The 15,854-nt window shown below is 47.6% G+C and overlaps 1 protein-coding gene and 1 pseudogene across 1 annotated transcript; one reads left to right on the forward strand and one right to left on the reverse strand.

The window, feature by feature from the left end:
• Nucleotides 1–3,803: 3,803 nt before the first annotated feature.
• On the forward strand, nt 3,804–6,392 carry LOC125540913. The gene has a single exon (XM_048704437.1). It carries the CDS (start codon nt 3,880–3,882, stop codon nt 6,175–6,177), a length of 2,298 nt encoding a protein of 765 aa, XP_048560394.1. The 5' UTR covers nt 3,804–3,879; the 3' UTR covers nt 6,178–6,392.
• Nucleotides 6,393–10,322: 3,930 nt separating this feature from the next.
• On the reverse strand, nt 10,323–11,457 carry LOC125534901 (annotated as a pseudogene).
• Nucleotides 11,458–15,854: the final 4,397 nt, after the last annotated feature.

Below are 15,854 nucleotides of genomic sequence, written 5' to 3' on the forward strand. Positions count from 1 at the left end.
GGAATCCTCCCTTGGCCGCCGCCCCCCTAGGAGATTGGATCTCCTAGGGCCGGCGCCCCCCCTAGGCCTCCTATATATAGTGGGGAGATGGAGGACTTCATACCTTGGCCTTTGGTGCCTCCCTCTCCCTCTCCAACACCTTCTCCTCCTCCATAGAGCTTAGCGAAGCCCTGCCGGAGTACTGCAGCTCCATCACCACCACACCGTCGTGCTGCTGCTGGAGCCATCTTCCTCAACCTCTCCTTCCCCCTTGCTGGATCAAGAAGAAGGAGACGTTACGCTGACCGTACGTGTGTTGAACGCGGAGGTGCCGTCCGTTCGGCGCTAGGATCTCCGGTGATTTGGATCACGTCGTGTACGACTACCTCATCCCCGTTCTTTGAACGCTTCCGCTCGCGATCTACAAAGGTATGTAGATGCATCCGATCACTCGTTGCTAGATGAACTCATAGATGGATCTTGGTGAAACCGTAGGAAATTTTTTGTTTTCTGCAACGTTCCCCAACATGTACTTGTAGTTGTAGAGGGTAACTTCCCTAAACCTTTTGATATTTTAAATTTCAACCATGCATTCACATCATGATTTTTCATAAATGATATGTTTTCTTCAACTAAATAGGTGCATAGTCGAACAACTCTGTATATATTGACAATGCCGAGTGAGTAGGTGGGGCCACACAAGTTTGTGGATCTAGCCTATGCAAAACTTCGGTATTTAGAAATTAAAGCGTGTTTATACCGCAATTGCTATTAATCTACCAAAACTTAATGAAGATGAGAAAATGTTCATAGGAGGAACTTTGCATGTTTGATGGGTTTGTGGGATCCATTGGTTTTAGTTGATTCTTTGTTGATAGTAAATAGTTGGCTTGGTCATATAACGAGAACACATGCTTGTTAGAGAACAAATTGTAATTGAGTTGATCATGTTTGAGAGAGAGGGTATTGCTGAATGACATGTACTTGTATGGGCTTTGTAATTTTTTTATTAATATATTACGGAAGAACTATTGTTCTACTGTACAAGGTTAAAAAAACGAGAACACATGCATTAGCAATGCTGGATTTTGTTAATGGACCTCATAAAAAAGTCAAGGGTTCATGCGATTCCACAAATATAACATAACTGATTCATTTTACAAGTGGAATGAATCGTGAAAACTTATAACTCAGTCAAGTAGAAAAAACTAGGGGGAAACGACTCCACAAACATGTTGCCAAGAAAAAAATAGGTCGGGGATCGCTGTGACAAGACATGAACACTTAAACATTGAGCACAACAAACTACGGGTTCTGCACACACACACACACACAGATAGAGAGAGAGAGAGAGAGAGAGCCAAAGAGAACTTGGTTTGTTCCTCTCCAACTCTGTCGAAAAAGGATAAGCAACCACACCACAATGAGCCTGGAGGCCTTGACCCCCTACCAGTAATGCCTACTGACATCAACTCATGTGCCAACCAGGGGGTCTGGGGTCACTCACATATCCATGAGAACACTGCTAAGAAATGAGCGGTGTTGGATACACCCGTCATTCAATCCACCAAGATGGACCTAGATTTTGACCCAAATTATCAAGGATCCGTCACTCCAAGGCATAGCTTGTTGAAGGAAATGCTGCCCCAGGATTCTAGAACAATATAAGACATGCAAGATCTTTTCCCTAAAATCCACAACCAATGCCATTGTTTGATAAGTGCAAAGACAAGTAGACAACTCGCCACGTCTCGCATCAGGACTTCATCAACCATCACACCATCTTACGCCACCACCAGAAGATTGGTTGGACAAAGACTATCTAGCGCCCGCTACTCACATGACGATAAACATTGAACCAAAGCCACCACATCACAGAGTCGTTGTTATGGCTTTCATGTGCTAATACAAGCATGCCAGCATAGATCCACAATTGTGTAAGGGTCCTGCCACCCTGCTCTCGAAATGTCACCTCCATGACCATCTCCAGAACCACTTTGTTGGCCTCCAAGCTTCCCACGCTTGGTTGTCGACCTTGGCCGCAACAAGGAAGCCCAAATCCACTCATAAAGTTTGAATTCGTCCACTCATAAAGTTTAATTCGGCGTCATGGCTCCAGCCCACACACACCACCACCTCACACCACTACGACACCATACTAGAGGTGCCCTCTTCAACTCTGACGTCCGCGCTCTCAGCTGATCCACTCGTCATACAAGCTCATACCACCATCATCTAGAGTAGAGTTCCGGAGGCACTAGGGTTTCGTCCCATGTCTCTGTGGTGTGCGAGAGATCGGTGGTGGTCCGTGCGCACGATGCGATATGGAGGTTCATCGAGCGGATCCGGGTGAAAACCTCGTTCTCCGCTTCTTGCGAAGACCGGTGATGGCGGCGCTCTTTTGTGTCATTACCTTCTTGAAGGCATCGCCGTGGAAAAGCTCTAGACCTCTATCCTCTACCTCCCGGGGAAACCCTAGATTAGTAGATCAGATGACAGTGGCGCTCTGATGTCGTTTCCCCCTTGAGGGCGCCATTCTTGGAGGTGTACACATGCTCGAGGGACCAATGGACGGCTTCTTTGGTGGAGCGATGCTTCATCTTACTCATTGATGGCGGCGGATCTTGGCGGCATGTCGCAGTGGAGACTCGGCGTCCGATGCACGGAGATAGATTCGCGCAGGAGGAGGACGCTGTCTGGCGTCATGGTGCCGTCGATGATACAGAGGCATGGCCAGGTCGGTGCTTTAGTTTCTGCTCTGAAGATGGATTGGTGGAAGACGGGGGCGACGACACATGAGAGTGCATCGGACCGGTTTGTACCCAAAACCCAGTATGTGGCTCGGTTGGGGTCTCCGGCTTTAGATGTTAGGCTTTGGTGCGATGTCTATTTGGTATCAGGTTCGGACTATCGGCACCCCTTCATCAAGTGGATAGGAGTAGCGACAGTTGTTGCTAAGATGGTGATTTCAGACTACCTGATGTACTACTTTATTAGGTCTTTGTGAATAACTAATAAAATGGTTGCATGCATTGTTCAGATGCAGAGGCCGAGGGTAATCCTCTTTTACAGAAAAATGATTTTGCTACTTTTTTATTAGTCCTTATTGTATTTTGGGTCAAAGTTTGGCCACATATTTGGTTAGCAAAAATGTTAATGCATGTCATCGAAAAATATTTCGTTGAATTAGTATTTGTTTTCAGTGATATTATTTTTGCAACATATCACTTTTATTTTAAAAGTTACAATCATGACAAAATATGATTCAAAATACGAGGGAACTAATAAACCATTTTTTTTCATGAGAGGACTAGTAAACCAAAAGGATCGGAGGTAGTACAGGTTATCTGCCAGCAGATGAATAGACTATGCGTAGCTTAGTTGTGGTCTTATGGACACGACAGTGTGATGTGTACGGGACAAAAATAAAATTCAGTTCCATCAACCTCATGCCGACTTGCCCTAGCTACACTTTGACTTTTCAACATGTTATGCTCTTGCGCGTGCATGATTATTATATTAGTATTACCGGCAGGTTTCGCCTATCTCATCGGTCCAAATGATAAATAAGCCCACATTCATAGCAGCTGTGGTACTGGAATTAGAGTACGATATCATCCGGGTGAAGTCAACTTATAGCCACAAATCATAGTAAAATAGCAAATATTTACGCAGAATTTCCAAATCCGTTTACTTATTTTCCAAAATCATACGTGAGGTGGCTTGGTGCCGACTTGGCTGGCAGAGGGGATGGCACCAGCTCATTTCAGTGGCTCCAAAACGACAGTCTCGCCGGCCGCTCTCCCCTATAAATGGGCACGCTCCATCACTCTCCACTGCATCAACATACTTGCACACACCACCGTTGATAACCTCTTGTGCTAGTAAGAAGGAGTGAACATGAGCAGTATAGGTATAGTTCAGTCTGCTGTGAAGAAGGTCCAAGAAGTAGGGGTCGATTTCGTGCAGGTCCAGGTGGTCGCCTCCGCGGTGCTCGCCATTCTGGTGGTGGCGCTTAGCACGTATGGCCGTCGCTGCCGCCACCCAGCACTCCGCCTCATCATCTCCAGCGCCTCCATCGCCTTCATCCCGCTCACCTCCTCCGCCATCAACGCCTTGCTGGGGCAGAGGAAGATGCTCAAGCTGTTGAAAGAGTGCGAAGACCCGGCTTGCAAAGGCGGCAAGTACAGCCCAGAGGTCCAGACCATGTGGACGCTCCTCCTGTGGAGCGTCCTCATCCTCATCATCAAGGGCAATGCCGACACGGCCGCGGCCTCCGCCGCCGCCGCCTCCGCCTCGCCTTCCTCGGGCGACGTCGGTGTCGACGGCCAGAAGGTCCGGACCCCAGTGGAGCTCCTGGCTACGTATGCCGTGGTGGTGTGGCTCATCGTGGAGTGTATTCCTGAGGCGGAATGGTTGAAGTTCGAGGGAAAGGCGATTTTCATCGTCTTCTTCCTGCTCGGCTTTGCCAAGGTGGTGCTCAAGCTGGTCGCCTTCCTCATGGCCAGCAACTCCTTCGCCGTCGGCAAGAACGCCCGGCTTGTCTCCGGCTACATGGCGCAACTGGTCGAGGAGGGCGCGGAGGATGGCCATGGCCATGTGCCTCCTTATCTGGTTGTAGGGGAGAGCAAGGAGCACGTCGAGGAAAAGCCCCAAGGGTACCGCATCAAGCGCGAAAGCGACCCCCTCAAGAAAAACAAGGACAAGCTCGGCGCTCTCATCACGCTCGACCGGGTGTGGAGCCTGTCCGATCACGGCAACGGCTTCCTCGCCAAGCAGCTGGAGCTAAGGGACCTCTGCCTCTCCTTCTCCCTCTTCAAGAGCCTCCGCCGAAGGCTCTCCGGATACCCTCTGGCCGAGGAAGGGTCCAGTAACGCCCTTGACTTCGTGCTCAGGGGCATGGACACTGCGGCCGGCGACGGCAAAGCAGGCGTGGATGCCAAGCGGGTGTTCCGAGTCCTTGTGGACGAGCTCTGGTTCGCAAGTGATTTCTACTACTCGCCGCTCCCGCTGTGCTCCTTCAGTGGGTGGTGCGTCGCCCTCAACTACCTCCTGTCGGTTCTCATCATCGCCGGAGCTATTGGAGTGGGAGTGCTTTATCAAATCAAAAGGGTGATCGTTGTCGGTCCCGACCAGGCGAAAGAGGACCCAGCTGACGATCCAAAATTGTACCAACTAGCTTACTACTTCATCACTTTGTTCCTCCTACTGGCCGCCGTGCTCACCGAAGCTTGTGAGATCATTGGCGGCGTGTGCTCCAACTGGACCAAGATGGCGTTGATCGGCCACTACATCACAAGTGGCACGCTGGGGCGTTGGACCAACGCGGCCGTGGACACGGTGCTGCATCTCAGGCCGGCAAAGCGCTGGAGCGACAAGATCGGGCAGAACTCGGTTCTGGAGCCCCGCCGATTCGGCCGGCGGTCGGGGCTTTTCTCAGAGAAGCTGTACGGGCGCGCGGGGCTGATGAGGTCGGTGCAAGTCTCGCCGGCCGTTAAGGACGCGGTGCTCAGGTCATTGAAGAGCAGCTACACGGGACTGGACAAAGGAAGCGCGGCGGCGGCCCAGCGCGTGGGCCTCGGTGGCAAGGTCGGCAGCTGGGCGTGGCCGGCCAGCGGTGACGGAAGCAGCAGCACCATGGAGCATATCCTCGCTTGCCACATCGGCACGAGGCTCTTCGAGATCAAGTACTCGCACACGGCATGCCCGGCGTCGGCGGCGGCCGACATGACAGCCGCCTGCCATTTGTCTTACTACTGCGCGTACCTGGTGGCGGCCTTGCCGGGGCTGCTGCCGGACAGCCCGGCGTGGACCGACAAGCGGCACAAAGAAGTGGTAAAGGACGTCAAGGCGGCGCTGGGAAAGGACGACGATGGCGCCAGCAAGTCGACGGCGCAAAGGTACGAGCGGCTGCTCAAGGAGCTGAGCGCGACTAGCAGGGACGAGGTGCTGCAGCGCGGCGCCGAGCTTGGGAGACGCCTGGTGGAGGCGTACGCCGAGGACGAGGCGGCGGCGTGGCGGTTCCTGGCGGATTTCTGGTCGGAGATGGTGCTCTTCGTCGCACCGTCGAAGAACGTCAAGGGCCACGTCGAGGCTATGGGTCGTGGCGGGGAGTTCGTCACGCTCGTGTGGGCGCTGCTCCTGCACGCCGGCATCACGGACAGGCCTGGGACAGCTGACGGTAGTGGCGTCCCGTAACCGGGGAAATCCATCATGTAATTTGTTCATGCATCTTTCTCGTTTTGGAAGCTTCTTTTGTTTCCCTTCTTAGACCATATCGTTGTAAGTTAATTAGTTTCGGAAGTAAATCAAAATCTAAAGTATGGGTAGGGAGTACCTAGAACTCATCTAGATAAGATATAATTTGGTTTCATTCACTTTGAAAACAAGAACAAATACAACCCACGTCAGCACACACGCATCTTATAGCATCACATCCAATGGCTATAAAAGGTGAATGAGACCAAATTATATCTCATCTAGATGAGTTCTAGCAAAACTGATAAATGTATTATTTTGGGTTCCGTTTAATTCATTTCTAACATGAAAATCTACTTTACTACTCTCAGCATGTCTGGAAAAAGGCCTAAAATTTTGTCGGAAGGCAAATAGTGCAACTTTGACCAAATTTGTAGATAAAACTATCGAAAACTCTGACACCAGATAAATGTCATTAGATACATGATAAAATATATTTGTCATATTATGTCTTTATTAGTGTTGTAGTAATTGTGATGGTTTTTCCTACAAACATGGCCAAAGTACCCACCGATTGGCTTCACGCAAAATTTATATAACTTCTTTTGAGATGGAGGGAGTAGTATTTAGTACATGTTCAAATGCAGTGGATAATGATCTTCATGATAGACATAAAACATGCAACTCCACCCTTGTGACAAGTTAGGGTCTCTTTGATTCGCATGGTTGTAAAATGCATGGACAGTAAAAACACGGGAAGGAATATCATGCTCATTTAAATTCTACATGATTTGGGTTTGTCTCATTGTGTCACATGAAAAACAAGGATTGTTTCCAATAGGTTGGAATGGATGCTAGAATGTAGTACAAATGAAAGAATCCGTATAGGATTCATTCCTATGAATCGAACGACAATGTAGGAGAAATATATAAAGATTCTAATTCTCTAAAAATGTTATGATAAATCCTTTGAATCAAAGGAGCGTTAATTTTAAAACATATGCATAGAAACTTCAAAAGGTGCATTAATTTTATTTCTGTTTTGTTTTTCAGTACTTATTTTCGTTTTACATTATTTTGGGGGGAAATAATTAAAAAAATTCTTCAAAGTATATGAAGATATATCTAGACTTACATGAACATTTTTTTAATACACAGCAGTTTCGTAGAACAAGTGGACTTTTTTTTCGAATACATGAATATTTTTAATACAAAAACTTTTTGAAGCATGAGATGAAGATTTATTTTAAATATATTAACAATTATATTGAGGAAGATGATTTTTTCTATTTTCTAGAATATATGCATTTTAAAACTATTTAAACCGGTTTTCATAACATTTCAAAAATCTTTTAAGTTTAAAATATTTTCCCAAAAAATATAAACTATGTGGTTACTAGGTCATGCTTGGGGCCGACCACCCGTAAATTTAAACAAAAATGCTATAGGTTGGCCATTACAAGCAATACTAAGTGGATCGCTCACTACACGTTGTTATCATGTCACCCCGTTAGTGGGTGGACGCGAGAGGCCAACGTTGGCCTTAGGAACCTTCTAGAACCTTTTGCCTGGTTTTGGCAAGGTTTCAGAAGGATTTTGATTCATTTTTATTTTTTGGTTTACCGGTTTTCTTTCCGATTTTCATTTCTTTGTATTTATTTTCTGGCCTTTTTTTTAGAAACGTATGTAACTTATTCATACTCGCAACCATTACATGTACGCTGATTTCATGTTTACATGAACTCATGTCGGCACCGATGAACTTTAGCCGCTGTCGCCCCAACCTTCTCCTTTCTCTTTGTTCCCCTTGCCGCCGCCGGAATAAGCCGACAAGCAACACTCGCTCGATGGATGGCGGCGCAGGGTCTCTCTCCTCATGTGGGGTGGTCGCTGCTGATCTGGACATGGCGGCGTTGCTCGACATCGATGATGTTTTGCTGGTGCTTGGATGTCGAGGCATGGTGATGGTGGTGTTTCCCTCCTACCACGGCAGGGGGAGAGCGAGGTGTTGTCTTGGCGCCACAACGGATCTGGCGCCCATGTGTGGACTGGATGCATGGCATGGTGCCTTGTTGCACGGACCCGACTTCATGTTATGATTGGGCAAGAAGCTCCAAGTAGGTCCTTTGCATTTTATCGAGTAAAGTTTTTGTCTGGGCACAAGATTTTTTCGAAAAGGAGGTTGAAACCTCCGGCCTCTGTATCATTTTGATGTGTGGGCTCTAGATTGAAATTCTAAATATCAAAATTGTATAAAATAACAACTAATTACATATTTGACAGCGAAACAAATTTAATGAAATTCGATTGTTTCAGAATCGAATTTAAATCCTATTCGAATAGGACTTGAAATGCTTTAACAATAGATACCACTCTTTGCATTATGTACATCAAGCCGCTATATGCTTTACTGTGGCTTCCTAGCATAAGCGTCACTCACTCATCATTTGCTATTGCATTGTCTATGGATAAATACACAATTATTTACGATTTTTTTTCAAAAAGAAGGTTAACCCCCGACCTCTGCATCATAACGATGCATGCGGCCAAGTACACAATTATTTGGGTGGTGTTTGGTTCTCTAGTCTTAGGACTTCTAGTCCCAACTAAAAAGTCCCTAGTCCCTGAAAAGTCCCTCTCTGTTTGTTTCCAGAGATTAAAAAGTCCTAGTCCCTTCCTAGAGGTTATTAAATGATCATGTTGCCCCTAATATATAGAAAAATAACAATCAAATAACACCATGAGGTGACGGACCAACGGGTGCATGGAAGGGCATTGTTGGAAAAGTCCCCAAAAAACTCTCTTTGAGAGTCTTCTTCATTTAGTCCCAAATGCCTAGTTTAGTCCTTAAAAAGCCCCTCCTGTTTGGTAAAAAAATCTCTAAAAGGAACTTTTTCTAGTCCCTACATAAAAAAGTTTCTAGAAACAAACACCCCCTTGGTACCTTCGTGGAAGAAGTACACAAATATAAAAGGTTCATGCATCACTGGAGCCGATGCATCATGCATGGGTGCTTTCCCGCGTGCGTCTTTTGTAAATTGGCGGTTGACTGAACTGGCGAATGGGGCTCCAGGCGCTGGAATCTTATCAAGCTGAGCATCATCTTAATTAGTTGTGGACCATCAAGGCCATTTAGTTGTCTCTTAGCTCGTTCGATTAAGTATCTCTTACACCCCCATGACCGACACTGGATAAGCATACAGGCAGGGCGTGTTTGGTTGCCGTTGTCAACAATTCTCGCATCGCATGCACTTCTCAGCCCAGTTTGATTGAGCAAAAACAGGCCCTAATACGCCATATGCAACTTGATTGGTTGTTTGCATTCCTAGTCCCTGCATTAGGTAATACACAAGTACACTTTGTTTGGTTGGCTGCATTGGCCCTAGCGGCACATGAACACGGCGTTTGGTTGCATACGTCGTATATATTGTGCTTACCTTGTACCATAGTTGGTGAGCTTATCCATAATGATCACACTTAGCACACCAACGCCACAACACAGCAATGGTGACGAACTGGGAGAAGATGATGAAGTTCTTCAGCTTCAGGCCGAACTGACGATCCACCTTAGCAGCTTCCACTTTGACAGCTCCAATCTTGGCACTGTCGACACTGCTGCCTCCGTGCTTTCGCACCCAGGCGGAGTAAGCTTGTTCTGCTGCCTGCTTAGTCTTGAACCCTCTATAGTTGTTGTTGCTATACGATGCCACTTGTGCATTGACTTCTTCTCATGAACTATAAAACCCTGGAACCTCACCAATGAACACGGCATACCACTTGCCCTAGCAGTGCACAAGAGCAAGAGTTGAAGCAGAAATCAATGGAGCACACAAGTAGCAAGCAAAGTAGCACACAAACAACAATGGAGCAAAAGAGAAGAAGTAAAGCATGCATGATGATACGGCATAGAAAGTTCTTCCTAGCACTATCTTGGTGTTTACCTACCACCATATCCAAAAGAGGGTGTCGTCCTACCACCGCAAGTTCACCGTCATCGTGAGGGGTTAGTATATACCACCCCACCAAAATATACCGACCATCAAAGTTTTTGAGCACTAGCTACACAAAATGTACGTCGTCATCGTCGTCGTCGTTGCCACCACCATCGCCGTCGGGGATCATGCACGCTCACAGGCAGCACTACTCTAGTAGTAGTGCTTGTCCAGCCAGCTCCTGAGCCACAACACCCTGTGAGCGTCGGCCATGGCAACGAACCCAACACCCTGGGCCTTGTTGTCAAGCAGGTGGCTGAGAACTGCCATGAGAGTCTCGTCGCTGAAGCCACCTTGGGTCATGACAGCGCCATACAGGTCAGGGTGGACGTCGAGGGGCTTGCACTCCCTAATGGCTGTTGCCACCTCCTTCACCGCCTCAGTCATGCTGCAGAAGACATTGATCTCCTCCTCCATCAGGCCTCCTCTCTTCCTCTTCCTATCAACGGGGTCAAATGGCTTGTCGAAGGGCTTCGCAGCGGGCTTGTCAGGGCCATCAAGGATCTCGACATCCGGGGTCCCAGGGAAGTCAGGCATGGGAGAACCAAGAGGCTCCCCCGAGCCCATGGCATGCTTCTCAATTGCCAACCCGAAGGAGAAGATGTGCTGCATCTGGTTGTAGTTCTGGATGGGTATGTTGAGGAACTCAGCGTCCCTTGGGTGGTCCTAAGAATGAAACACAAGTGTTGTTAGTTGCGATTAGGAGTAGGCAATGGTGGACAGTATGAAAAGGAAGAGGGCTGTGAGCTAACCGCGACATGGCCGGCGTAGTGCTCTGCCTCCAGAACTATGGAGCAAGTGTTCTCATCCCATGAGGTGCCGCTAAGGTCTCTCAACTTGGACACTTGGACCCATCGACTTCTCCACTTCCTCAGGTGTGGTTGTACACCTGGGTGGCAGACACCTCTTGCCCACAGAACTCGAACACCTGCTTCGCAATGGTGTTCAAGTGCACCTCCTTGAAGCCTTTGTCAGTCCTAACTCCACTAGAGATGAGCTCACACATCTTGTTCAGCACGAACGTGGACATGAACGGCTGCCACTTCATGTTGTTCGACCTACTATCCTTCTTTGCCTTTGTTGCTGCTAGCTTGAGTGCAGCGGCAGCAGCAACAGCAGCAATAGTTGGCTCAATGAGCACTACTGGCACATAGAGGGAATCAGACTCGAACACCTCTGAATCAGGTGCCATCTGGGCCATAGGCTGCGAGTCCTCGACAAATGATGGAGCAAACTGGCTGTCGGACACGACAAGGGCCTGACTAAGATCTTGCGTCTGCGTGGTCATGTCCTACAATCGTGGCACGCATTGACAGTGAGCATATCACACAACATACCGGACAATCCATGAAAGCAGGAGCATACATGTACATGGTTCATCACTATCATAGTAAGCATATGCTTCATCACTATCATACTAAGCATACATGTACATGGTTCATCACTATCATAGCAAGCACATGACAACCAATAGCTACAAATCACAGATGTGAGCATGATTCAACACAAGCACAAGGTTCAACTTCAAACTCTACTACTAATCTAGCCTACCACATGCTTGAACATCTAGCCCTACCACAAATTGTAACCGCAGCATAGCAACCAACCATATCAGCTCACAGATCAGACCACTAATCAACCATGCATCCAGATCAAACCCTAGCTGCAGCTCAGATCTAGCTAGAAGGAACAAAGAGAAAGGGGGATTGAACTCACAGAGGCCATGGCTGCAGCTTGAGGACGAGGGGGGACGGTGGTGGAAGATGAACGCCGGCCGGTGAAGGAGCTTCGACGCCGTGGACAGCCGGCCGATGAAGATGCCGCTTACCTGCTCGCCGGTGCCGATGCACGTGTTGGAAATATGCCCTAAGGCAATAATAAATTGATTATTATTATATTTCCTTGTTCATGATAATTGTTTATTATCCATGCTAGAATTGTATTGATAGGAAACTCAGATACATGTGTGGATACATAGACAACACCATGTCCCTAGTAAGCCTCTAGTTGACTAGCTCGTTGATCAATAGATGGTTACGGTTTCCTGACCATGGACATTGGATGTCATTGATAACGGGATCACATCATTAGGAGAATGATGTGATGGACAAGACCCAATCCTAAGCCTAGCACAAGATCGTGTAGTTCGTATGCTAAAGCTTTTCTAATGTCAAGTATCACTTCCTTAGACCATGAGATTGTGCAACTCCCGGATACCGTAGGAATACTTTGGGTGTGCCAAACGTCACAACGTAACTGGGTGGCTATAAAGGTGCACTACGGGTATCTCCGAAAGTGTCTGTTGGGTTGGCACGAATCGAGACTGGGATTTGTCACTCCGTGTAAACAGAGAGGTATCTCTGGGCCCACTCGGTAGGACATCATCGTAATGTGCACAATGTGATCAAGGAGTTGATCACGGGATGATGTGTTACGGAACGAGTAAAGAGACTTGCCAGTAACGAGATTGAACAAGGTATCGGGATACCCATGATCGAATCTCGGGCAAGTATCGTACCGATAGACGAAGGGAATTGTATACGGGATTGATTAAGTCCTTGACATCGTGGTTCATCCGATGAGATCATCATGGAGCATGTGGGAGCCAACATGGGTATCCAGATCCCGCTGTTGGTTATTGACCGGAGAACGTCTCGGTCATGTCTGCATGGTTCCCGAACCCGTAGGGTCTACACACTTAAGGTTCGATGACGCTAGGGTTATAAAGGAAGTTTGTATGTGGTTACCGAATGTTGTTCGGAGTCCCGGATGAGATCCCGGACATCACGAGGAGTTCCGGAATGGTCCGGAGGTGAAGATTTATATATAGGAAGTCCTGTTTTGGTCACCGGAAAAGTTTCAGGTTTTATCGGTAACGTACCGGGACCACCGGGAGGGTCCCGGGGGTCCACCAAGTGGGGCCACAAGCCCCGGAGGGATGCATGGGCCAAGTGTGGGAGGGGACCAGCCCCAGGTGGGCTGGTGCGCCCCCCACCAAGGCCCAAGGCGCAAGGGAGTGGGAAGGGGGGGCAAACCCTAGGGCAGATGGGCCCTAAGGCCCACCCTGGTGCGCCTCCCCCTCTCCCTCCCCTTGGCCGCCCCTAGATGGGATCTAGGGGCTGCCGCCACCCCTAGGGAGGGAACCCTAGGTGGGGGCGCAGCCCCTCCCCTTCCCCTATATATACTTGAGGTTTGGGCTGCCCACAACACACGTGTTCCTCTCCTTGTTGGCGCAGCCTTACCTCTCTTTCTCCTCATATCTCGCGGTGCTTGGCGAAGCTCTGCTAGATCACCACACTCCTCCACCACCACCACGCCGTTGTGCTGCTGCTGGATGGAGTCTTCCTCAATCTCTCCCTCTCTCCTTGCTGGATCAAGGCATGGGAGACGTCACCGGGCTGTACGTGTGTTGAACACGGAGGTGTCGTCCGTTCGGCACTAGGATCATCGGTGATTTGGATCACGACAAGTACGACTCCATCGACCCCGTTCTCTTGAACGCTTCCGCTTAGCGATCTACAAGGGTATGTAGATGCACTCTCCTTCCCCTCGTTGCTGGTCTCTCCATGGATAGATCTTGGTGACACGTAGGAAAATTTTGAATTTCTGCTACGTTCCCCAACAGTGGCATCATGAGCTAGGTCTATTGCGTAGATTCTATGCACGAGTAGAACACAAAGTAGTTGTGGGCGTTGATTTTGTTCAATATGCTTACCGTTACTAGTCCAATCTTGATTCGGCGGCATTGTGGGATGAAGCGGCCCGGACCAACCTTACACGTACGCTTACGTGAGACCGGTTCCACCGACAAACATGCACTAGTTGCATAAGGTGGCTGGCGGGTGTCTGTCTCTCCCACTTTAGTCGGATCGGATTCGATGAAAAGGGTCCTTATGAAGGGTAAATAGCAATTGGCATATCACGTTGTGGTTTTTGCGTAGGTAAGAAACGTTCTTGCTAGAAACCCATAGCAGCCACGTAAAACATGCAAACAACAATTAGAGGACGTCTAACTTGTTTTTGCAGGGTATGCTATGTGATGTGATATGGCCAAGAAGAATGTGATGAATGATATGTGATGTATGAGATTGATCATGTTCTTGTAATAGGAATCACGACTTGCATGTCGATGAGTATGACAACCGGCAGGAGCCATAGGAGTTGTCTTAATTTATTTTTGACCTGCGTGTCAACATAAACATCATGTAATTACTTTACTTTATTGCTAACCGTTAGCTGTAGTAGTAGAAGTAATAGTTGGCAAGACAACTTCATGAAGACACGATGATGGAGATCACGATGATGGAGATCATGGTGTCATGCCGGTGACGATGATGATCATGGAGCCCCGAAGATGGAGATCAAAAGGAGCAAAGTGATGATGGCCATATCATGTCACTATTTCATTGCATCTGATGTTTATCATGTTTATACATCTTATTTGCTTAGAACGATGGTAGTAAATAAGATGATCCCTCATTAAAATTTCAAGAAAGTGTTCCCCCTAACTGTGCACCGTTGCGAAAGTTCGTCGTTTCGAAGCACCACGTGATGATTGGGTGTGATAGATTCTTACGTTCGAATACAACGGGTGTTGACGAGCCTAGCATGTACAGACATGGCCTTGGAACACATGCAAAACACTTAGGTTGACTTGACGAGCCTAGCATGTACAGACATGGCCTCGGAACACAAGAGACCGAAAGGTCGAGCATGAGTCGTATGGTAGATACGATCAACATGAAGATGTTCACCGATGTTGACTAGTCCGTCTCACGTGATGATCGGACACAACCTAGTTGACTCGGATCATGTAATCACTTAGATGACTAGAGGGATGTCTATCTGAGTGGGAGTTCATAAGATGAACTTAATTATCCTGAACATAGTCAAAAGGTCTTCGCAAATTATGTCGTAGCTCACGCTTCAGTTCTACTGTTTAGATATGTTCCTAGAGAAAATTTAGTTGAAAGTTGATAGTAGCAATTATCCGGACTAGGTCCGTAAACTGAGGATTGTCCTCATTGCTTCATAGAAGGCTTATGTCCTTAATGCACCGCTCAGTGTGCTGAACCTCGAATGTCGTCTGTTGATGTTGCGAACATCTGATATACACTTTTTGATAACTACGTGATAGTTCAGTTAAACGGTTTAGAGTTGTGGCACCGAAGACATTTTGAAACGTCGCGAAACATATGAGATGTTTCGAGGGCTGAAATTGGGATTTCAGGCTCGTGCCCATGTCAAGAGGTATAAGACATCCGACGATTTTCTTAGCCTACAAACTAAGGGAGAAAAGCTCAATTGTTGAGCTTGTGCTCAGATTATCTGAGTACAACAATCATTTGAATCAAGTGGGAGTGGACCTTCCAGATGAGATAGTGATGTTTCTCCGAAGTCATTACCACCAAGCTGCTAGAGCTTCGTGATGAACTATAATATATCAGGTACATATATGATGATCCTTGAGATATTCGCGATGTTTGACACCACAAAAGTAGAAATCAAGAAGGAGCATCAATTGTTGATGGTTGGTGAAACCACTAGTTTCAAGAAGGGCAAGGGCAAGAAAGGGATACTTCATGAAACGACAAGTCAGTTGCTGCTCAAGTGAAGAAACCCAAAGTTGAACCCAAGCCCGAGACTAAGTGCTTCTGTAATAAAGGGGAACAGCCACTGGAGCAG

This window comes from Triticum urartu, chromosome 2, assembly GCF_003073215.2.
Source record: "Triticum urartu cultivar G1812 chromosome 2, Tu2.1, whole genome shotgun sequence".
Taxonomy (NCBI): Eukaryota; Viridiplantae; Streptophyta; class Magnoliopsida; order Poales; family Poaceae; genus Triticum; species Triticum urartu.

Coding starts and splice junctions, on each gene's coding strand:
- LOC125540913 (XM_048704437.1), top strand. CDS start 3,880: ATGAGCAGTATAGGTATAGTTCAGTCTGCTGTGAAGAAGGTCCAAGAA.